This window comes from Colletes gigas, unplaced genomic scaffold, assembly GCF_013123115.1.
Source record: "Colletes gigas isolate AHSC1104 unplaced genomic scaffold, ASM1312311v1 Colletes_gigas_Sc00054, whole genome shotgun sequence".
NCBI classification, from domain to species: Eukaryota; Metazoa; Arthropoda; class Insecta; order Hymenoptera; family Colletidae; genus Colletes; species Colletes gigas.
Genome location: NW_025106683.1, coordinates 69,416 through 92,732, shown reverse-complemented (window position 1 = coordinate 92,732; position 23,317 = coordinate 69,416). Strand labels below are relative to the sequence as shown.

The 23,317-nt window shown below is 35.0% G+C and overlaps 1 protein-coding gene across 1 annotated transcript; it reads right to left on the bottom strand.

Moving 5' to 3' along the window:
* Nucleotides 1-242: 242 nt before the first annotated feature.
* On the bottom strand, nt 243-22,977 carry LOC122403460 (ATP-dependent RNA helicase DHX33). The gene is made up of 7 exons (XM_043406987.1): nt 22,693-22,977; nt 17,848-18,465; nt 15,212-15,444; nt 9,184-9,534; nt 5,854-6,052; nt 4,632-4,908; nt 243-527 (listed from the first exon to the last, which is right to left on the bottom strand). The coding sequence occupies exons 1-7, from the start codon at nt 22,914-22,916 to the stop codon at nt 351-353; spliced, it is 2,079 nt and encodes a 692-aa protein (XP_043262922.1). The 5' UTR covers nt 22,917-22,977; the 3' UTR covers nt 243-350.
* Between the last annotated feature and the right edge of the window lie 340 nt (nt 22,978-23,317).

Here is a 23,317-nt window from a genome sequence, read left to right as displayed (position 1 = left end):
AAATTAATCGCTCTTTAATAGCCCCCCCAAAAAAAATCACAAAGTAACATGTATTTTTCGTGCCTAAATAACCAGAATCTCTGTCGAAGCTGAATGACTACAATTGTTAAAAAATGTAATAAAGGGAAAGATTGGTAGAAAGGAAAGAGCAGTCGTGATTGGAGGGCAGATGTGACCCCCAAACGAGATAATAAAAGTATTTATTCAAGAACTGTACAGATTATAAAAACACGCTGCATGGATTCACGCAATTACAACGATCTTGTAAAAAGCGAACAATAAGGTTAGAAATTGTTACCATTTTTGCAGTAACTTTTGTCAGGGGATCGTCCCATGGAAAAGAAGGGTCCTTAGTCGTGTTTCCCAATATTCAGGCCTTTTTCAGTCAACCACGAGGACTCGATGACGGACAAACCACGAAGATAACATCTTCCAGTGGCTACGACCTCCGTGAACAATATTAGCGGTGGCTTGGTACCGTGTAACGTCGAGGAAGGATGTATAGCTACCGGCTGCTTCGAGCTCACCTACACAGACGTACAATCCAATTACTCCTAAATTCTCGTTACTCACTCGCTGAGAGAAAACTTACTTAAACTGCGTCCTATATCCGGCAAAATTTGTTTAAGCTTCGAATTCCCGGCATGACTACAAAATAACGCTAACAGTCTCCAAAAACGTCACGTATTCTATGCAGTGTATACTATTCGCACCCTCCTTTCTCGCAACGTAACGAACGTACGCTCCTGAACGTTGGACGATTGACCCTCTCGGAATCGTGTTCTTTTAATTAAAGAAAACCGACAAAAAATTGCATGCTTTAAGCCACCGTGAACTCGACGTTACGTAGTGAGGGTAAAAAGTAATTCTACAGCGAGGAACTACAGTGAAACTTTCTGTAATCTCGTTTCTTCACCGATTGATAAATACAAATAAATTCCGCGCAAAAAATTAATCGAGAGTTGTTTAATTAAAGGAGCTTTGCAGAAAATGAAAATTTTTATTTTGAAACGGAAGAACCACTTTTGATAGATGCGTTCTTTGATTCTCTCTGTATATTTTTCATTTTTTATAGGTTTGCGATTCATTGATTTCTCTTGCAAAATATAATAACATGATTTTTGATACCCATTTGCAAAATTATTCCGGAATTATAAAACAAATCTTGATGAATGAAATGTGCTTTCACGATGTGAAATGAAATTAACTGGAGGTTTATACAACACTAATTTCAATTTTAAAATCATTCAAATATGAACGTCCCGGCTTATGAATGAATATTGTATTGATAATAGTCGATACCGTGTGCACTGACTTTTGAAAAGCTTTTGATTCTATTCATCGAAACGAATTCAAATATTTATATTCAAGAGAAATAAAAATTATCTCTGATGTTTCATAATGTTCTCATTTTGGGACCTTTCTTATTTATATTATACATATGTATATTGATGACATCTCTAAAGTATTCCAACACACTAAATTTGTATTATATGCTGACGATCTTAACACTTTACCGACCGGTAGCGGTTGATTAATCGGCTATCGGTCGGTAAGCGTTGGTCGGTAAAGAAGTTGATTAATACGCTATCGGTCGGTAAGCGTTGGTCGGTAAAACAGTCGATTAATAGGCTATCGGTCGGTAATGTGTTAAGAGGGTAATTCCTGGCGATCTTTGTTCCTCAAAATTAATTATGTGACTAGTTAATGCTCATCGTTTTCCAGATTTTTGTCATTTTTATTTTAAATTAATCATTATTAATGAGTGCTCAGTTTCGTATACAGGGTGTTTCCTTAACTTTTGCCCACCTTTTTTCAGTTCAAGGTCATCCGAAGGTCATGCTATAGCAGGTCGTTGAATTCGTAAAGCACCTAATTTTGGCTACAAGAATGGTGCTCCTTAAATAAATTGTCTTTCAATCTAGATAAGTGTTTTATCGTTAAAATTTGTAATAAGAAAAATAACCTAGTTTGTGATTATAGTCTAAATGGTATTTTAGTCACCATACTTACAATTAATCATGTTAAAGACCTCGATATTACCAGAGACGGGGTACACGAATAGATCTTACACCCAATGTATTTTTTCGACCTATTTTTCTAGAGCTGCGCGCATTTTTGTGCAAAGGAAATGAAACAGAAAATAAAATTTCAAAAATGTTACTGTTTTTTAACGGAATAAAAACTGTACGGTCCAGAATTGAGTATCAATCGATTAATATCATTTCAAAATACGCGTTTGCATTTTAAAATGCTAAAATTCTTCAACCCGTACGTGAGTTATGATTTTTTATATCGAAATTTCGGGGAAATATTTCTTCTGGCCACACATTATATTTTTTTTCTCAAAAGTGCATAGGATTTCGGGGGTATGTCTATTGACCAAAAATGATTGTAATTGACCCTTGCAACTGAAAATAATTTTTCTAGAAGGATTTGAAATTTTTTAATTTCGTCGAAAAACTTGTCCACTACTGAATTTTTTTCTCAAAAGTGGATAGGATTTCGGTGATATGTGTATTCACCAAAAATTATTGTAATGGGCCCCTATAACCGAAAATATTTTTTCCAGAAAGATTTGAAATTTTTTTTTCATCGAAAAATTTAAGCATTGTCGATCTTTTTTAGAAATTCGTTTTCCATTTTTAATAAATTTGGTTGGCGCTCCACAGGGAAGTTGTTTAATACTTTTTTGTAGGTATCCATGAACTCTAGTTTCCCTCAAAATTTCAATGAAATATATTCACTATTGTAGGAGTTATGGCTGTTTGAAAATTGGACCATTTTTATGGGGTTTTTCTCATTTTACGGGGTTATCGAACAACTTTTCGAATAGTCTTGGAATTTGTACATATTCTCCACTAAAATACGCGTAGTTGGCTTTTTGAAACATTAAAATTGTCCAATCCGTTCCGGAGTTATGATGTTTCAAAGATTCACATGAACTTTTGGGGAACTATTTCAAACCTCAAATTTTTATTTTCGGTAAGGAATTTTTTCCTCGAAAGTGAATAGGATTTCGAGGGTATGTATATTGGCCAAAAATGATTGTAATTGATCCCTGCTACCAAAAATAATTTTTTTAGAACAATTTGAAATGTTTCAATTTTGTCGAAAAATTTCACACCTTCTCGAATTTTTTTCTAGAAAGTCAGTAGGATTTCGAGGGTATGTCTATTGACCAAAAATGATTGCAATTGATCCTTGCAACCAAAAATAATTTTTTTAGAACAATTTGAAATGTTTCAATTTTGTCGAAAAGTATCACATATTCTCGAATTTTTTTCTAGAATATGGGTAGGATTTCGGGAATATGTCTATTCACAAAAAATTATTACAATTGACCCCTGCAACTAAAAATAATTTTTCCAGAACGTTTTGAAATTTTTTAATTTCGCCGAAAAACGTGTCCACTACTGAATTTTTTTCTCAAAAGTGGATAGGATTTCGAGTGTATGTCTATTGACCAAAAATGATGATAATTGATCCTTGCAACCAAAAATAATTTTTTTAGAACAATTTGAAATGTTTCAATTTTGTCGAAAAATTTCACATCTTTTCGAATTTTTTTCTAGAAAATGGGTAGGATTTCGGGAGTATGTCTATTCACCAAAAATTATTGCAATTGACCCCCAAAATTAAAAATAATTTTTTCAGAATGATTTGAAATTTTTTAATTTTATCCAAAAATTTAGGCTCCCTGTCGATTTTTCAGGTCAATATGACAGCCAGATTAGGCCACGAAAGTCCATAAAATATAAGATCTATTCATATACATCGTCTGTGGTATTACTTTCTCTTCTAAAATATCTTTCAAAGCACATTATGAAAAAATTAATTCACATAGTCTCAGCTCTCTGAGACTTATTCATAGATCTTCCAAATTCTTTGACAACAATGATACAATAAAAATTCTCTACTGTGTTTTGACAAGTTTCCATACTTTAGAGCATATCAATAATTATGATGACTCACTTAACAATACAAATTTTCAAACATTGCATAATAGACATATGTAATCAAAGATCGTATTTCAATCGTTCCTCTCGTATGTGCCATCAAAATATCAAAAAAAAATCTGCAAACCACCGCACAACATATGGATCTCAAAACTGCATAAATAGAATGATCGATAACTCCGTACATACAAAAACAAATACGATCAAACATAAGAAGTCTAAAACTATCTTTGCAACGTATTGTACATCAGTTATTTTACTAAATTTAAAAAATTTTTAAACGATAAAATTTTCCCTTTTATAATTTTTAACAATGTAAAAATATAAACGTGGTCATTTAATAATTTCCATTAAAAAAAAATATTTTCATACTTTTCGAATTTTTTAAAAATCCATTTTGCGGTGAAAAATTCTGAAAAAATTCACAAACACGTACGCCGTAGAGCAAAATACACCCAATTTTTTTCAAGATCTTTGATACGATACAACAAAAGATATACTGCTTAAACTGAAAATTGCGTTTACGCCCTGTAACTACCATCTCAGTAAGGGTAGGGGGTTGATATTTGACACAAATGGTTTTCTTTGAATGGTCTATTAACTGATCAGTTTGGCTCAAGGGCACTTTTGACCATCCTATCCGGCTATACCCTTTAATAATCGAATACTCACGGTGACGTAGGTTTGATCCCTCTGCAATTCCGCTAGATTGTCACAGAGGCCCTCGAGGAGCGCCTTTCTCAGTTGCTCTGTATTCGTACCGCAGCTCGTCTTCTCTAAATTCGCGCGTTTCGCCAATGCGGCGAGCTGCTGTCGCACCTCCGCGGCGTACTCCAGATTTCTATGATGCAGAAAGTTCTCGTGACACCAGACCTTCCTCTGCTTCGTGTTCATGTATGCGCGAAAAACGTTCAGCAACGTGACATGGTCTCCCTCGGGTGAAGCAAATCTGGAACGAACGAAACACCGGCAACGTGCCACGTAACAAGCTACAAGTATCGATCACGCTTCGGACCATTTCACGTTTAAAAAGAATACCGGGCTACGCTGCTCCAGATTCTGCAGATTTTTAAACGACGTGACTTCCGAGACCACTGAAAGCCCACGGATTCTCGAAGGCTCGCTATTTACTAGTTGTTTATGGAAACGGTCGATTAAAAACTGCCTTTCAAACGGATCCTCCACTCTTTCAAACACACTCCACTTGGATCTTTCACCAAATCGTTCTTTTAGTTTTTTTTATCGTATGGAAATCATTACCAAAATATAAATTACCAGCAACCAACAGTTACCGTATCAATTCTTTTTCTTAACATTTTACCGACCGGTAACGGTTGATAAATCAACTATCGGTCGGTAAGCGTTGGCCGGTAAAACAGTTGATTGATAGGCTCTCAGCCGGTAAGCGTTGGTCGGTAAAACAGTCGATTAATAGGCTATCGGTCGGTAATGTGTTAAACACAAAGTTGTATTAGATAGTTGACGTAGATTTAACGAACAATAATCGAGGGCGATTTAAGACTTTTCAAACGATATCTTGTTTAGGTTCTTTGGAACATGGGCTCTGGGTACTATAATGCCTACACTTTAAAAACTGAAATATAAAGAACTTACTATACTTGTTTAATTGTTTAAATACGCCTCTGTTAGGTATCTGAACCAGATTTTAACACATTACCGACCGATAGCCTATTAATCGACTTTTTTACCGGCCAACACTTACCGACCCATAGCGTATTAATCAACTGTTTTACCGACCAACGCTTACCGACCGATAGACGATTAATCAACCGCTACCGGTCGGTAAAGTGTTAAGATTGAAATGTGAAATTCTAGCTTTTGTAAGCATTTATTCGTTGTTCGCTGAGAAATTGGTATCTTATGAGATAAATACCTTGCTCTGGCAACGTAAGCTTGTTGTCTCTTAGCAGGTGGATCGGTGAAGACAGATTCTCCTGACAATAACGCAATGACTGTAAGCGCTTCCTCGAGGCACTGATGATCCACCGACGCAAGAATCACTTTGGTGAATCTTGGATCCAATGGGAATAAGGACATCGTTCTGCCAAGTGTAGTCAGCTGCGGCGGAGAACCTATTCGCGTGAAAATCAAACGAGAAAGTTTTGTCTGATACGGCTACACAGCATACCAACACCGTGAATCGAAGAAAAATAAATCGATTGACCCCGATTGTTCTTATTCCTTTTGGCGACCGAGTTTGCACTTTTCGTTGGATCTTAATCCGAGTCTTTCTCGTCGGAGAAGATCCATCGACAGTACTAATTTCTGTCTTTAACACATTTAGTATATACTATGTTTTCGGATCCTTCTTTCTAACTCATTCCATATGTGTTCATATGTGTTCGAGAATTATATCTCCGTGTTTAACCTGGGTTAGGTCTGGGTTAGGTCTGGGTTAGGTTAGGTCTGGGTTAAGTCTGGGTTAGGTCTGGGTTAGGTTAGGTCTGGATTAGGTTAGGTCTGGATTAGGTTAGGTCTGGGTTAAGTTAGGTCTGGGTTATGTCTGGGTTAGGTCTGGGTTAGGTCTGGGTTAGGTCTGGGTTAGGTTAGGTCTGAGTTAGGTTAGGTCTGGGTTAGGTCTGGGTTAGGTCTGAGTTAGGTTAGGTCTAGGTTAGGTCTGAGTTAGGTTAGGTCTGAGTTAGGTTAGGTCTGGGTTAGGTCTGGATTAGATCTGGGTTAGGTCTGGGTTAGGTCTGGGTTGAGAAGATCCATCGACAGTACTAATTTCTGTCTTTAACACTAGATTGCCCAAGGAAGTCATTTTGACTGCTTTTTAATTTCAATTAGAAAAACAATTATGTATATAATGACACAATTTCTTAGAATTTTGTGACTTTTTGTACAACATATGAATGCGTTTATTAATAATTGTAGTTACCTCCCCCTCCTTCATTTCCGGTATATATACAGGGTGTTCGGCCACCTCTAACAAAAATTTTAATGAGCGATAGTAGAGGCCAAAATAAGACGAAAATCAAGAATACCAATTTGTTGATGGAAGCTTCGTTAAAAAGTTATTAACGTTTAAAGTGCCGACCTTACTGAATTTCTTTCTCGAAAATGCGCAAGCTTTCGGGGGTATGTCTATTCCCCAAAAATGACTGTAATTGAACCCTACAACTGAAAATAATTTTTCCACAACGATTTGCAATTTTTTAATTTTCACGAATAATTTCACACCTTCTCTATTTTTTTTCTCGAAAGTGGGCAGGATTTCGTGGGTATGTCTAATGACAAAAACTGATTGTAAATGACCCCCGCAACCGAAAATAATTTTTCCACAACGATTTGCAATTTTTTTTCTCCGTTGAAAAATTTAGGCACCTAATTGGATTTTCAGTAAGGAATTTTTTTCTCGAAAGTGCGTACGATTTCGGAGGTATGTGTAATGATAAAAAATGATTCTAATTGATCCCCGCAACCGAAAATAATTTTTTTAGAACGATTTGAAAAATTTTTTTTCGCCGAAAAATTTCACCACCTACTCGATTTTTTTTCTCGAAAGTAGATAGGATTTCGGAGGTATGTGTACTCACCAAAAATGATTGTAGTTGACCCCCGCAACCGAAAATAATTTTTCCAGAACGATTTGAAATTTTTGAATTTAATTGTTAATATCTTTTTAACGAAGCTTCCATCAACAAATTAGTATTCTTGATTTTCGTCTTATTTTGGCCTCTACTATCGCTCATTAAAATTTTTGCTAGAGGTGGCCGAACACCCTGTATACCGGAAATGAAGGAGGGAGGAGGTAACTACAATTATTAATAAACGCATTTATATGTTCTATAAAAAGTCACAAAATTCTAAGAAATTGTGTCATTATAATAATTGTTTTTCTAATTGAAATTAAAAAGCAGTCAAAATGACTTCCTTGGGCAATCTAGTGTTAAGTTAAATTTAATTAACTCAACCCTTCGCACGGAAGATATTTATTATTTATTATTAATATTGACGCGTATTTGTTTCTGTCAATTTTATTCGAAACGATAGATCCTCGTCTTAAATCTCTCCTACTTTACCTCTAAAAAGAAGGTTTTAATGCAAAATCTTGCTTCCAAAAGACCTTAGTTCTAAGCTTCTCTAATATCTAACACAAATTTTTCTAACAGTTGCAAAGTTAGAATCCGTAACTTTGTACCTTAATTAAATCTCCGTTTAGAGAACCTGCACACTGCAATTATTTTACTCGAAAGACTAAATTAAGAAGAAAGTATTTTGCTACGTTCTTTAAACATGGTCTGAACAAAATGAGATTAAGAGAAGCTGTTGAAAATCATACAGATTCTAGGACGCTCGAAAGCTCAAAATCGATGAAGATTGATCTTATGGTACCTTACATTCGAACATATAACTCGTCTAGAAAGCTGCTGAAGACCTAATTAGTAACACAAAATTAATTTCAGGCGGCTTCTTGCAATAATTAAATCAAAAGAATTAGTTTGCATCTCGATTCTGCTGTTATTTTCCAAAATACATACTTCAAAAATAAGATTCACCCTCATATTATTTTGAATGTTTGTTTTTGACCGATTAAACCTAGATATATTTGCTCCAGTGGTCTGATTATAAAAGGCAGCCATTTTCCCAAAAATCCGTGTTACAAAATCAGGTCACTGCAGTCGCATAATCGATTTTAATCAACTTCTTTTTGGTAAATCTAGAATTACACTAGGTTTGTGTTGGAGAACAACGATATCCGAATGAATGAAGTACGCGGAGTGACGTTGATATCATCGATCTGTGATAATGCGTTTTTTTGTTTCCTCTTTAACTGTTTTTGTTCATTCTGTTCAGTTCGTTCTGTTTCTATCTTCGTGTCTAATAAAATTTATATATTGCTGCTTACGCTAAAGTCCACTGTTATTATACTGTTAATAAACCAAGTTCAACAGTTTGGTACGCGTGTATTTAAATACGAAGACTTTTTACACGAAACCATTTATACCCCCTTTCGATCGTTTCTTTTTACCGTCGGTAGCAGCGGAAATAATTTAGATGTTCGATTTAAATGGGGCTGTATGTGGCTGTAGGCGATTGATACATTCGTAAAAAGACGAAAAAAAGAATTGATCGAAATCCGCGAACTATTCCTGGATCTTCTCGTCAGAGAGAATCAATCTTTCGATCGTCGAACAAATAGAGAATGGTCTCGAATCGTGGTTAGGTCAATACTTTCTCTACGAAACATAATCACGCTCACCTTTAACGGCGCCGAGGTTTTCCAAGCAGGTCACCGCGACATCGACGGCTTCCTTTGGCGGTTTGTCCATAAAATCAAAGGTAGTGATATCCACCCCGATAGCGAGCAGCTGTAGCGCCACTCCCGCGAGGGCACACCTTTGTATCTCGGGCACAGGCATTTCCTTCATCCTATCAAATTCTTCTTTCGTGTAGGTTCTGTAACATTTTCCTGGCGCTTCCCGGCCCGCTCTGCCCGTCCTCTGCCAGGCCTGTGCCTTTGAGACTTTTTCCACCCTGAGCACGTCCAATCCCGTTGTCGGGTGATGAGTCCTCGCTTTGACCACTCCGGTGTCGATCACATGTCGAATTCCTGTGTAATTTCATCGTGAACGTCTGTGTACGCCGAACGCCACGGACCTCCTCGCGGAACGTAATCACGAGAACGAGCCGAGCAATCAAGCCTGTCGCGAACGAGTAACCCGGTTTACGGCTTGGGGATATTAACAGATTGCGGCGCACGCGGAAAATGAAATCGACCCCTCGCCAAACGGACAATTTCCCGAATTAAACCGTTCCAAGACGAGCCACGAACCGGAAAACCTATCTTTTCTTTTCGACAAATTGTCAAATATGCTTTTCAAGTAAAATTGGTCCGGAGAAACCAAAATTGCAACTACGGTCAGTCCCATAAGAGACAGGGTATAGTCGAATAAGGGGGTCAAATGTGACCCCAAACCGAATTGAACGAACGATGGGTCATTCGATAGCTCATCCAAAAAGAACCCTCTGTGCCAATTTTTAACTTGAAATCTCGACCGTGGGGGTAGTAATGGGGTGAAAACGAAAATCATGTTTTTGTACAATTGCTCTAGGTTTTTATTTTTTTTCACTGTGACGCACCAAAGTGAAAAATCTGAAAAAAATTGAGAATAATAGTAACAGTAATACCTGTTTACTGTAAAAGTATCAAAGCAGTTCCGGACCTCATTCGATACGTAATCGACATTTTTCGGCATTTTTTGCGGTTTTTTATTTTTTACTACGTGGTTCTTTAAACAAAAAATCTGAAAAAAATTGAGAATAATAGTAATAGCAATACCTGTTTACTGTAAAAGTATAAAAGCAGTTCCGGACCTCCTTCGATACGAAATCGACATTTTTCGGCATTTTTTGCGGTTTTTTATTTTTTACTGCGTGGTTCTTTAAACAAAAAATCTGAAAATCTCCCGAAATGTGTGCCCCGGTACCCGAAATGTCTCTGAATTTTTTTACATTTTTTTACCTGATAGGTCTAGAGAAATTGTACAATAAACATGATTTTCGTTTTCACCCCATTACTACAAGTTAAAAATTGGCACAAAGGGTTTTTTGGTTTTTGGTTTTTTGAGGGTTTGGGGGCACATTTGACCCCCTCATTCGACTATACAATTTGTTGAAATCAAAGGATTTAAAGTTTCGCAATAAATTTTTTATTACAAACGAACAAATCTATAAAGTTTATTTATACCAAATTATAACAAAACTGAGTAACTAATAACAGAAATATATTGATTTTACTCCGCATAGTAGATAATAGTAGTCCAGAGAAGATTTTGTCAAAAAATCGCATATTATAGTAACTCTTTCACTTTGTATTAATTTTCGACTTAGTTTTGACGAGAAACGCCACCTTCATTTCGAGGCTCAAAACTTTTCAGACGATCCTTGTACTTCCACCCATTATTTTTGTTATTTCAACATAACTTTCACTCTCTTGGTATAATTTAACACTTTACCGACAGGTAGCGGTTGATTAATCGGCTATCGGTCGGTAAGCGTTGGTCGGTAAAACAGTTGATTAATAGGCTATCGGTCGGTAAGCGTTGGTTGGTAAAACAGTTGATTAATAGGCTATCGGTCGGTAAAGTGTTAAAAATTATTTTACGCTCTTCTAGAATAATCTCGCACTTTTTGCGACTCATTTCTGATCACTGATGTTATTTTGACACAATTTCGAACTATACAAATTATTTTCGATGTGAAATGACATTCGAAACAAAAGAAAATCGACCCTTGTACTTCCACCCATTATTTTTGCTATTTCAACGTAACTTTCACTCTCTTGGTGTAATTTAAAAATTATTTTACCCTCTTCTAGAATAATCTCGCACTTTTTTCGACTCATTTCTGATCATTGATGTTATTTTGACACAATTTCGAACTATAAAAATTATTTTCGATGTGAAATGACATTCGAAACAAAAGAAAATCGACCCTTGTACTTCCACCCATTATTTTTGCTATTTCAACATAACTTTCACCCTCTTGGTGTAATTTAAAAATTATTTTACCCTCTTCTAGAATAATCTCGGACTTTTTTCGACTCATTTCTGATCACTGATGTTATTTTGACACAATTTCGAACTATACAAATTATTTTCGATGTGAAATGACATTCGAAACAAAAGAAAATCGACCCTTGTACTTCCACCCACTATTTTTGCTATTTCAACATAACTTTCACCCTCTTGGTGTAATTTAAAAATTATTTTACCCTCTTCTAGAATAATCTCGCACTTTTTTCGACTCATTTCTGATCATTGATGTTATTTTGACACAATTTCGAACTATAAAAATTATTTTCGATGTGAAATGACATTCGAAACAAAAGAAAATCGACCCTTGTACTTCCACCCATTATTTTTGCTATTTCAACATAACTTTCACCCTCTTGGTGTAATTTAAAAATTATTTTACCCTCTTCTAGAATAATCTCGGACTTTTTTCGACTCATTTCTGATCACTGATGTTATTTTGACACAATTTCGAACTATACAAATTATTTTCGATGTTAAAAGACATTCGAAACAAAAGAAAATCAACCCTTGTACTTCCACCCATTATTTTTGCTATTTCAACGTAACTTTTACCCTCTTGGTGTAATTTAAAAATTATTTTACCCTCTTCTAGAATAATCTCGCACTTTTTTCGACTCATTTCTGATCATTGATGTTATTTTGACACAATTTCGAACTATAAAAATTATTTTCGATGTGAAATGACATTCGAAACAAAAGAAAATCGACCCTTGTACTTCCACCCATTATTTTTGCTATTTCAACATAACTTTCACCCTCTTGGTGTAATTTAAAAATTATTTTACCCTCTTCTAGAATAATCTCGGACTTTTTTCGACTCATTTCTGATCATTGATGTTATTTTGACACAATTTCGAACTATAAAAATTATTTTCGATGTGAAATGACATTCGAAACAAAAGAAAATCGACCCTTGTACTTCCACCCATTATTTTTGCTATTTCAACATAACTTTCACCCTCTTGGTGTAATTTAAAAATTATTTTACCCTCTTCTAGAATAATCTCGGACTTTTTTCGACTCATTTCTGATCACTGATGTTATTTTGACACAATTTCGAACTATAAAAATTATTTTCGATGTGAAATGACATTCGAAACAAAAGAAAATCGACCCTTGTACTTCCACCCATTATTTTTGCTATTTCAACATAACTTTCACCCTCTTGGTGTAATTTAAAAATTATTTTACCCTCTTCTAGAATAATCTCGGACTTTTTTCGACTCATTTCTGATCATTGATGTTATTTTGACACAATTTCGAACTATAAAAATTATTTTCGATGTGAAATGACATTCGAAACAAAAGAAAATCGACCCTTGTACTTCCACCCATTATTTTTGCTATTTCAACATAACTTTCACCCTCTTGGTGTAATTTAAAAATTATTTTACCCTCTTCTAGAATAATCTCGAACTTTTTTCGACTCATTTCTGATCACTGATGTTATTTTGACACAATTTCGAACTATAAAAATTATTTTCGATGTGAAATGACATTCGAAACAAAAGAAAATCGACCCTTGTACTTCCACCCATTATTTTTGCTATTTCAACATAACTTTCACCCTCTTGGTGTAATTTAAAAATTATTTTACCCTCTTCTAGAATAATCTCGGACTTTTTTCGACTCATTTCTGATCACTGATGTTATTTTGACACAATTTCGAACTATACAAATTATTTTCGATGTGAAATGACATTCGAAACAAAAGAAAATCGACCCTTGTACTTCCACCCACTATTTTTGCTATTTCAACATAACTTTCACCCTCTTGGTGTAATTTAAAAATTATTTTACCCTCTTCTAGAATAATCTCGCACTTTTTTCGACTCATTTCTGATCACTGATGTTATTTTGACACAATTTCGAACTATAAAAATTATTTTCGATGTGAAATGACCTTCGAAACAAAAGAAAATCGACCCTTGTACTTCCACCCACTATTTTTGCTATTTCAACATAACTTTCACCCTCTTGGTGTAATTTAAAAATTATTTTACCCTCTTCTAGAATAATCTCGGACTTTTTTCGACTCATTTCTGATCACTGATGTTATTTTGACACAATTTCGAACTATACAAATTATTTTCGATGTTAAAAGACATTCGAAACAAAAGAAAATCAACCCTTGTACTTCCACCCACTATTTTTGCTATTTCAACATAACTTTCACCCTCTTGGTGTAATTTAAAAATTATTTTACCCTCTTCTAGAATAATCTCGGACCTTTTTCGACTCATTTCTGATCATTGATGTTATTTTGACACAATTTCGAACTATACAAATTATTTTCGATGTTAAAAGACATTCGAAACAAAAGAAAATCAACCCTTGTACTTCCACCCACTATTTTTGCTATTTCAACATAACTTTCACCCTCTTGGTGTAATTTAAAAATTATTTTACCCTCTTCTAGAATAATCTCGCACTTTTTTCGACTCATTTCTGATCATTGATGTTATTTTGACACAATTTCGAACTATAAAAATTATTTTCGATGTGAAATGACATTCGAAACAAAAGAAAATCGACCCTTGTACTTCCACCCATTATTTTTGCTATTTCAACATAACTTTCACCCTCTTGGTGTAATTTAAAAATTATTTTACCCTCTTCTAGAATAATCTCGGACTTTTTTCGACTCATTTCTGATCATTGATGTTATTTTGACACAATTTCGAACTATAAAAATTATTTTCGATGTGAAATGACATTCGAAACAAAAGAAAATCAACCCTTGTACTTCCACCCACTATTTTTGCTATTTCAACATAACTTTCACCCTCTTGGTGTAATTTAAAAATTATTTTACCCTCTTCTAGAATAATCTCGGACCTTTTTCGACTCATTTCTGATCATTGATGTTATTTTGACACAATTTCGAACTATACAAATTATTTTCGATGTGAAATGACATTTGAAACAAAAGAAAATCGACTTTGCTAAGAATGAAACGAATACTTTTATGGACTTTTTTACTACTTAGAGTAAAATCAATATATTTTTGTTATTGGTCAATCAATATTGTTATAATTTAATAGAAATAAACTTTATACATGTGTTCATTCATAGTAAAAAGTTTATCACAAAATCTTGCATGCATCGTTTTCAAAAAATTTCTCAAAATTTCAACAAATTTCTTAAAATTGTTTTGTTACATACAGTTGATCCCATAAGTATTCGTACCCTCATTACTTATGGGATTAACCGCATGTAACAAAACAATTTTGAAAGATGCACACGTTCACTCTATGAAATAGCGAACATAATATGAAAAATAAATCGATGATCCTTCGATTTAATTAATAAAATGAATCTAAACGTATGTCACGAATAAAAAAGAAATAATTGACCCGTACCTTGTAATCGTAAATATCTCCTATTAACACTTTACCGACCGATAGCGGTTGATTAATCGTCTGTCGGTCGGTAAGCGTCGGCCGATAAAACAGTTGATCAATAGGCTATCTGTCGGTAAGCGTTGGCCGGTAAAACAGTCGATTAATAGGCTATCGGTCGGTAAAGTGTTAAATTTTGTTCTAACTTCGACTGTAATTCGATTTATACTCGACTTACGCGCGGAAAGCTTCGGTGCTAATTAACCGCCGTAAGTCAACGACTCGCGATTTATCATTGTCAATGGATAATCTCACAAAAGTCAGGCGGATTAACGTAATCGTAACTTACCACCGATGGTAACAGACGTCTCGGCTACGTTGGTAGCTACGACAAGTTTCCGCATTCCCGTCGCGGATGGTTTAAACGCTTCCAATTGCTGATGCGTCGGCAAAGCAGAGTACAATGGGAAAACCTTCAACGGTGGGCATCCCTGCCCATCCAACTGCTTAGCTACCTGTCTTGCGCTCGCTACTGCAGCTTCGATTTCTTCCTGGCCGGTTAAAAAGACCAGAATGTCCTCGCTGGATAACACACAGAAACATTCAAATTCAGAAATCGACGTTCGACGCGTTGGTATTGAGATCTTTAAGCATTCGAACAGCTTTCTTTTAACCGATACAAAATTCCATATTTTTCATTTCAATGAAACTATATTAGCTCGACGTTCGACGCGTTGATATTGAGATCTTTAACACTAGATTGCCCAAGGAAGTCATTTTGACTGCTTTTTAATTTCAATTAGAAAACCAATTATGTATATAATGACACAATTTCATAGAATTTTGTGACCTTTTGCACAACATATAAATGCGTTTATTAATAATTATAGTTACCTCCCCCCTCCTTCATTTCCGGTATATATATATATGTGTTATACCTACATCGCCCAAAAGCAGTCATTTTGACTGCTTGGGAAATTTTAAATAATCAAATGACTCTTATTATTGAATTGAGTAAATTTCTTATATGACCAGTTCGACTCTGTATTGAAATAACAGTTTTCATTTTTTTTCGATTACCAACACATGATAACATACAAGTACATGATAAATTGTCGATTTGGGCGTACCTAACCCAGACCTAAAACAGACCTAATCCAGACATAACCCAGACCTAACCCAGACCCTAGATCTGGGTTAGGTCTGGATTAGATCTGAGTTAGATCTGAGTTAGGTCTGGGTTAGGTCTGGGTTAGGTCTGGATTAGATCTGAGTTAGGTCTGGGTTAGGTCTGGATTAGATCTGAATTACATCTGGGTTAGGTCTGGTTTAGGTCTGGGTTAGGTCTGGGTTAGGTCTGGATTAGATCTGAGTTAGATCTGAGTTAGGTCTGGGTTAGGTCTGGATTAGATCTGAATTAGATCTGGGTTAGGTCTGGATTAGATCTGAATTAGATCTGGGTTAGGTCTGGTTTAGGTCTGGGTTAGGTCTGGGTTAGGTTTGGATTAGATCTGAGTTAGATCTGAGTTAGGTCTGGATTAGGTCTGGATTAGATCTGAGTTAGCTCTGGGTTAGGTCTGGATTAGATCTGAATTAGATCTGGGTTAGGTCTGGTTTAGGTCTGGGTTAGGTCTGGGTTAGGTCTGGATTAGATCTGAGTTAGCTCTGGGTTAGGTCTGGATTAGATCTGAATTAGATCTGGGTTAGGTCTGGTTTAGGTCTGGGTTAGGTCTGGGTTAGGTCTGGATTAGTTAATAATCCAAATTATCTTAACCCTTTGCACTCCTATGTCGAGTGTGATTCGACATCAATTTTGATCTCAGGAGCACCTTCGTCAAGTCTCACTCGACATTCTTTCAAGTCCAAACCAAACATATATCATACACTTGGAAATTACAAAATACAACAACAGTGTAAATAAAACACTTATTTTAACAGGTAAATTTCAAATAAAACACTTAAAAGCATTGTTCGTCAAGTCCCATTCGACATTTTTTCGAGTCCAAACCAAATCATACACTTGGAAATTACAAAATACAACAACAGTGTAAATGAGACCTAACCCAGACCTAACCCAGATCTAATCCAGACCTAACCCAGATCTAATCCAGATCTAATCCAGACCTAACCCAGATCTAATCCAGATCTAATCCAGACCTAACCCAGACCTAACTCAGATCTAATCCAGACCTAACCCAGACCTAACTCAGATCTAACTCAGATCTAATCCAGACCTAACCCAGATCTAATCCAGATCTAATCCAGACCTAATCCAGACTTAACCCAGATCTAATCCAGACCTAACCCAGTCCTAACTCAGATCTAACTCAGATCTAATCCAGACCTAACCCAGACCTAATCCAGACCTATTGATAAATTGCAGTTTCTCAATAAGCTAAAGTAGTACTTGTTATTCGAATCTTTATGCAGTGATACTTGTTCTAACAAGTTGTTTATTTTATTTCTGCGCCCTAAGTTCATAATATTATAACATAATATTAAAAATTAATTTTAAACAAATTTCTTTACACATTAGTTAGTCTTTCACAATACAGTCATTTTGACTGCTTTTGGGCAATATAGGTATATACTAAGTTTCAGTCTTTCTAGTGTTAAGCATTCAAACAGCTTTCTTTTAACTGATACAAAATTCCATATTTTTCGTTTCAATGAAACTATATTAGCTCGACGTTCGACGCGTTAGTATAGAGATCTTTTAGCTTTCTCTTAACCAATACAAAATTCCATATTTTTCATTTCAATGAAACGATATTAACTCAACGTTCGACGCGTTGATATTGAGATCTTTTAGCATTCTTTTAACCAATACAAAATTCCATATTTTTCGTTTCAATGAAACTATATTAGCTCGACGTTCGACGTACGCGTTAGTATTTAGATCTTTAACAATCCATTCAACCGTAGACAACGGATAATATAAAATAGAATGGAAAGGTGGGGAAGGTAGATAAAAGTCCCGCTTACTTGGCAGGATTATCACGATGAATCTGAAAGGCGGTAACAAGGGCAGAGAACGCATAATCTTCTTGCGACTTGACGGCGTGATAAATCTTCACGGGATGCTGACGACCCTCTAAGTACACCGTCGGTGCTTGAAAATACTTGGCGAACTTATCGACGTCCATCGTCGCCGACATCACGAGCAGCTTCAACGGCGGCAGGTTCTTAAGCTTTCGTAAATTCTGCGCCCGTCGAGCCACGCCGAGCAACACGTCAGTTTGCACCGATCTCTCGTGAGCCTCGTCGAGAATCACCACGGAATAATCCGATAGGATTTCGTCGGTCATCGCCTCCCGGACCATCATTCCGTCGGTGAGGTACTTGATTCTAGTCTGCGAGGATGTCACGTCCTCGAAACGCACGCAATAACCGACCAATTTCCCCGTCTCCACGCCCTGTTCCTGGGCCACCCTTCGCGCCACGCTCACAGCCGCCACCCTTCTGGGCTGCGTGATACCGATGCAACCGGATGCACCAGCGACTCCGCAAGAAAGAAGCAACTGAGGGATTTGGGTCGTCTTCCCGCTACCAGTCTCACCGATTATGATCAGGGTACTGTTCCTCCGAATCTCTTCGAGCAGTCTGCAATCAATCAAATCGAAAACATTACCTTCTGGAATCAATCCAATCGGAAACAAGATGTTCGCCACTTCGAAGAACAGAACAATGAAAAGAGATTTTTAATTAGAACGCGTTTAAAGGTGTTTACTATCTTCGTGAACCAAGAGAATAGAAAACTAATAAAGAGTTTGGATATACATCTTTGAAACCAAGAACCCCGTAAGTCGTTAAACGATTGCGTACAAAAGGTGTACGAGTTCGACCATGAAGAGCAAAGATAATGAATTACGAATCAATCAACTAACTTCTGTTCTCTTCCCCAAGGGTTATTTCTTTTTATAACTTCTTACAACTCTTATACACAACAATTTCCAAATATTCTAACAGACTGTTCAGACGATTACCCCTTTTATTTTTTGTATTTGCTAGCTCTTTACTTGTTTTCCAACCAAGTTGATCCGGAACTGCTTATCGCATTACTTCAGGCCAACTTGGGCTCTTAGGATCTCACTTGGAGAATATCTCCTTTCTCGGGTGTCGGTTTCATCTCTCTCACAACTCTTTTATTGAACTCGCTATATCTATCCTATCTTCACTTAATTCCAAAGTTTGCCTTCGTTTGTCTATTGCAGTAATCATCTTTGAAGAATACTTAAACTACTGTGTAAATCTCATAATTTTTGATCGAGCTACTCATTGGAATCTTAGAATTGATGTACAGGGTGTTCGGCCACCTCTAGCAAAAATTTTAATGAGCGATAGTAGAGGCCAAAATAAGACGAAAATCAAGAATACCAATTTGTTGATGGAGGCTTCGTTAAAAAGTTATTAACGTTTAAATTCGGCGAAACTAAAAAATTTCAAATCGTTCTGAAAAAATTATTATCGGTTATAGGGGTCAATTACAATCATATTTGTTGAATAGGCATATCCTCGAAATCCAACGCATTTTCGAGAAAAAAATTAGAGAAGATGCCTAAATTTTTCGACGTAAAAAAAAAATTTCAAATCGTTCTGGAAAAATTATTTTTGATTGCGAGGGTCAATTGCAATCATTTTTTATCAATAGATACACCCTCGAAATCCTAACCATTTTCGAGAAAAAAATTCCTTACCGAAAATATAATTTCAGACCAGAAATGTCACTCCAAGATTTCATGCGTATCTTTAAAACGACATAACTTCTGAACGGATTGAAGGATTTTAATGTTCCCAAAGGCAAATAACGCGTATTTTAATGAAGAATAGGTAGAAATTCTAACAATATTGAAAAAGTTGTTCCTTGACCCCGTAAAGTGAGAAAAACTCCATAAAAGTGGTCCAATTTTCAAACAGCCATAACTTCGACAATAGTGAATATATTTCAATGAAACTTTTTTCTGAAGTAGAGCTCATGGGTATCTACAAAAAAGTATTAGACAACTTTTCTATAACATGTCAAACAAAATTACTAAAAATCAAAAACGAAGTTTCAAGAAAAATTGACAGGGGGTAGCTTTTATCGGCAAAAAAAATATTGGAATAGTCCTGGAAAAATTATTTGCCGTTGAGGGTATCAATTACAATCATTTTTGGTCAATACACATAACCTCGAAATCCTAACCATTTTCGAGAAAAAAAATTCCTTACCGATAATATAATTTATTAACGTTTAAAGTCCGAACTGAATTTTTTTCTCGAAAATGCGCAAGATTTCAGGGCTATGTCTATTCACCAAAAATGATTGTAATTGACCCCAGCAAACAAAAATAATTTTTTCAAAACGACTTGAAATTTTCTTTTTTCCATCGAAAAATTTCACGCATTCTCGAATTTTTTTCTAGAAAGTGGGTAGGATTTCGAGGGTACGTCTATTCACCAAAAATGATTATAATTGACCCCCGCAAACAAAAATAATTTTTCCAAAACGATTTCAAATTTTTTTTTTCGTCGAATTTAGGCACCTAATTAGATTTTCGGTAAGGAATTTTTTTCTCGAAAGTGCGTAGGATTTCGGGGGGATGTGTAATGACCAAAAATGATTGTAATTGACCCCCGCAACCGGGGATAATTTTTTTAGTACGATTTGAAAAATTTTTGAATTTAATTGTTAATAACTTTTTAATGAAGCCTCCATCAACAAATTGGAATTCTTGATTTTCGTCTTATTTTGGCCTCTAGAATCCCACATTAAAATTTTTCCCAGGGGTGGCCGAACACCCTGTATAAGGTGATAAAAAAAAAGTGGTTTAAAATCTCACTTTTCTATCGAGTTTCGTATTTATCTACCCTAAGACAACTGAAAGTGTCTTCTATTTACACCCATAACAAAATAAATGTACCCTATAATTAGTCATAAAGAACGTTAACATAATAATAAAATCAAACACGCGTGAAAAATGAAAAGGAAACCTAAGAAATACAATATTTTCATTTCATTGTACTTATAATAATTTTTAAAATCTTGAAATATTAACAAATGTCATTTTAAGTGCGATAATTCATTGAAAATTCTTTAATTTTATCCTCCATTACAAGAAATCGTCTTTTACTCTAATCATAACATTCTTCATAAGCAGAAATACTAATAAATATTATTTATATTTAAAATCATATTAAAAATGAAAAGAATACCTAACCAATACAATATTTCCATTTCATTGTACTTGTAATAATTTTTAAAAACTTGAAATATTAACAAATGTCATCTTAAGTGCCATAATTCATTAAAAATTCGTTAATTTTATCCTCCATTACAAGAAATCGTCTTTTACTCTAATCATAACATTCTTCATAAGCAGAAATACTAATAAACATTATTTATATTTAAAATCATATTAGATTTAAATCCCGAAACGAAATCCCGAACGAATTCATCAAAAGATTTTTGAAATATTTAAAATACGCGCGCTTTGAATACAGTGGCGCCACAATGAATACAATGTCATTTTAAGTGCGATAATTCATTAAAAATTCTTTAATTTTATCCTCCATTACAAGAAATCGTCTTTTACTCTAATCATAACATTCTTCATAAGCAGAAATACTAATAAATATTATTTATATTTAAAATCATATTAAAAATGAAAAGAATACCTAACCAATACAATATTTCCATTTTATTGTACTTGTGATAATTTTTTAAAAACTTGAAATATTAACAAATGTCATCTTAAGTGCGATAATTCATTAAAAATTCTTTAATTTTATCCTCCATTACAAGAAATCGTCTTTTACTCTAATCATAACATTCTTCATAAGCAAAAATACTAATAAATATTATTTATATTTAAAATCATATTAGATTTAAATCCCGAAACGAAATCCCGAACGAATTCACCAAAAGATTTATGAAATATTTAAAATACGCGCGCTTTGAATACAGTGGCGCCACAATGAATACAATGTCATTTTAAGTGCGATAATTCATTAAAAATTCGTTAATTTTATCCTCCATTACAAGAAATCGTCTTTTACTCTAATCATAACATTCTTCATAAGCAGAAATACTACTAAACATTATTTATATTTAAAATCATATTAGATTTAAATCCCGAAACGAAATCCCGAACGAATTCACCAAAAGATTTTTGAAATATTTAAAATACGCGCGCTTTGAATACAGTGGCGCCACAATGAATACAATGTCATTTTAAGTGCGATAATTCATTAAAAATTCTTTAATTTTATCCTCCATTACAAGAAATCGTCTTTTACTCTAATCATAACAATCTTCATAAGCAGAAATACTAATAAACATTATTTATATTTAAAATCATATTAGATTTAAATCCCGAAACGAAATCCCGAACGAATTCACCAAAAGATTTTTGAAATATTTAAAATACGCGCGCTTTGAATACAGTGGCGCCACAATGAATACAATGTCATTTTAAGTGCGATAATTCATTAAAAATTCGTTAATTTTATCCTCCATTACAAGAAATCGTCTTTTACTCTAATCATAACATTCTTCATAAGCAGAAATACTACTAAACATTATTTATATTTAAAATCATATTAGATTTAAATCCCGAAACGAAATCCCGAACGAATTCACCAAAAGATTTTTGAAATATTTAGAATACGCGCGCTTTGAATACAGTGGCGCCATCAGTGCGGTGAGTTACCGAATGATTAATCACGCACAGTCGATGAGTCTCCATTTTGTTTTACATTACGTTTCCGAGTACGCCGTGAATGTTCCTCGCAGGAGAAAATAACAGGAAAAATCGATCAAGAAACAAAAGAAATTGATGCAGCACTTACCGCTTACGCAGCCTGTAGACTGGTAACGATTTCCTCTGTTGTTGTAAATTAACGTTTCCTCTGTCCGCACTTTCTGTCTGAACATTTTTACTGTCCTCGTGTTTTTGAATTTTGCTGGGACTCTCGTTAAACACGACGGCAGTAGGACGTTTCGGTGCTAATTTTGAAAAGCTGGAAGTACCTATAACATTGTACTTCGAATCTGTGTTGTCGTGGACGCCCATGTCGCCTATAATTCTACCACAAACGACGGACTTACCAACGGTAACTCTGTCCACGAGCACGCACGTGTTGCACACTATAGCTGTGTACAAATAAGCGCTTTGACAGAACCAAACAGTAGCCAATGGCGTAGCATCACCGATTTAGGCTATTTGTTTCACATTTCTCTTTCTGAATATGACAAACATGCTTTATACGACCGTGATAGCGATAGTGATGTTTCTTTTTCGATTATTCTGCTTTTGCAATAATTATGTGAAACAATCGTTGCACGATAGGAATAATTATTTTATTTGCAGCGTTATGAGAAAAACGTGATCACATTTTTTAAATCACGCGACATATGTCCATGTTATCTCCATCGCACAAATTATATTAAAAGTCTTTTAAATTTTAATTTGTT

Bases quoted from the DNA above. Each gene is read 5' to 3' on its own strand.
- LOC122403460 (XM_043406987.1), bottom strand. From the start codon at position 22,916: ATGGGCGTCCACGACAACACAGATTCGAAGTACAATGTTATAGGTACT. The intron at 6,053-9,183 runs GTGAGCGTGATT...TCACGCGAATAG, and splicing joins AAACCTCGGCGCCGTTAAAG to GTTCTCCGCCGCAGCTGACT. The intron at 528-4,631 runs GTGAGTATTCGA...ACGTCTGTGTAG, and splicing joins GGGATCAAACCTACGTCACC to GTGAGCTCGAAGCAGCCGGT.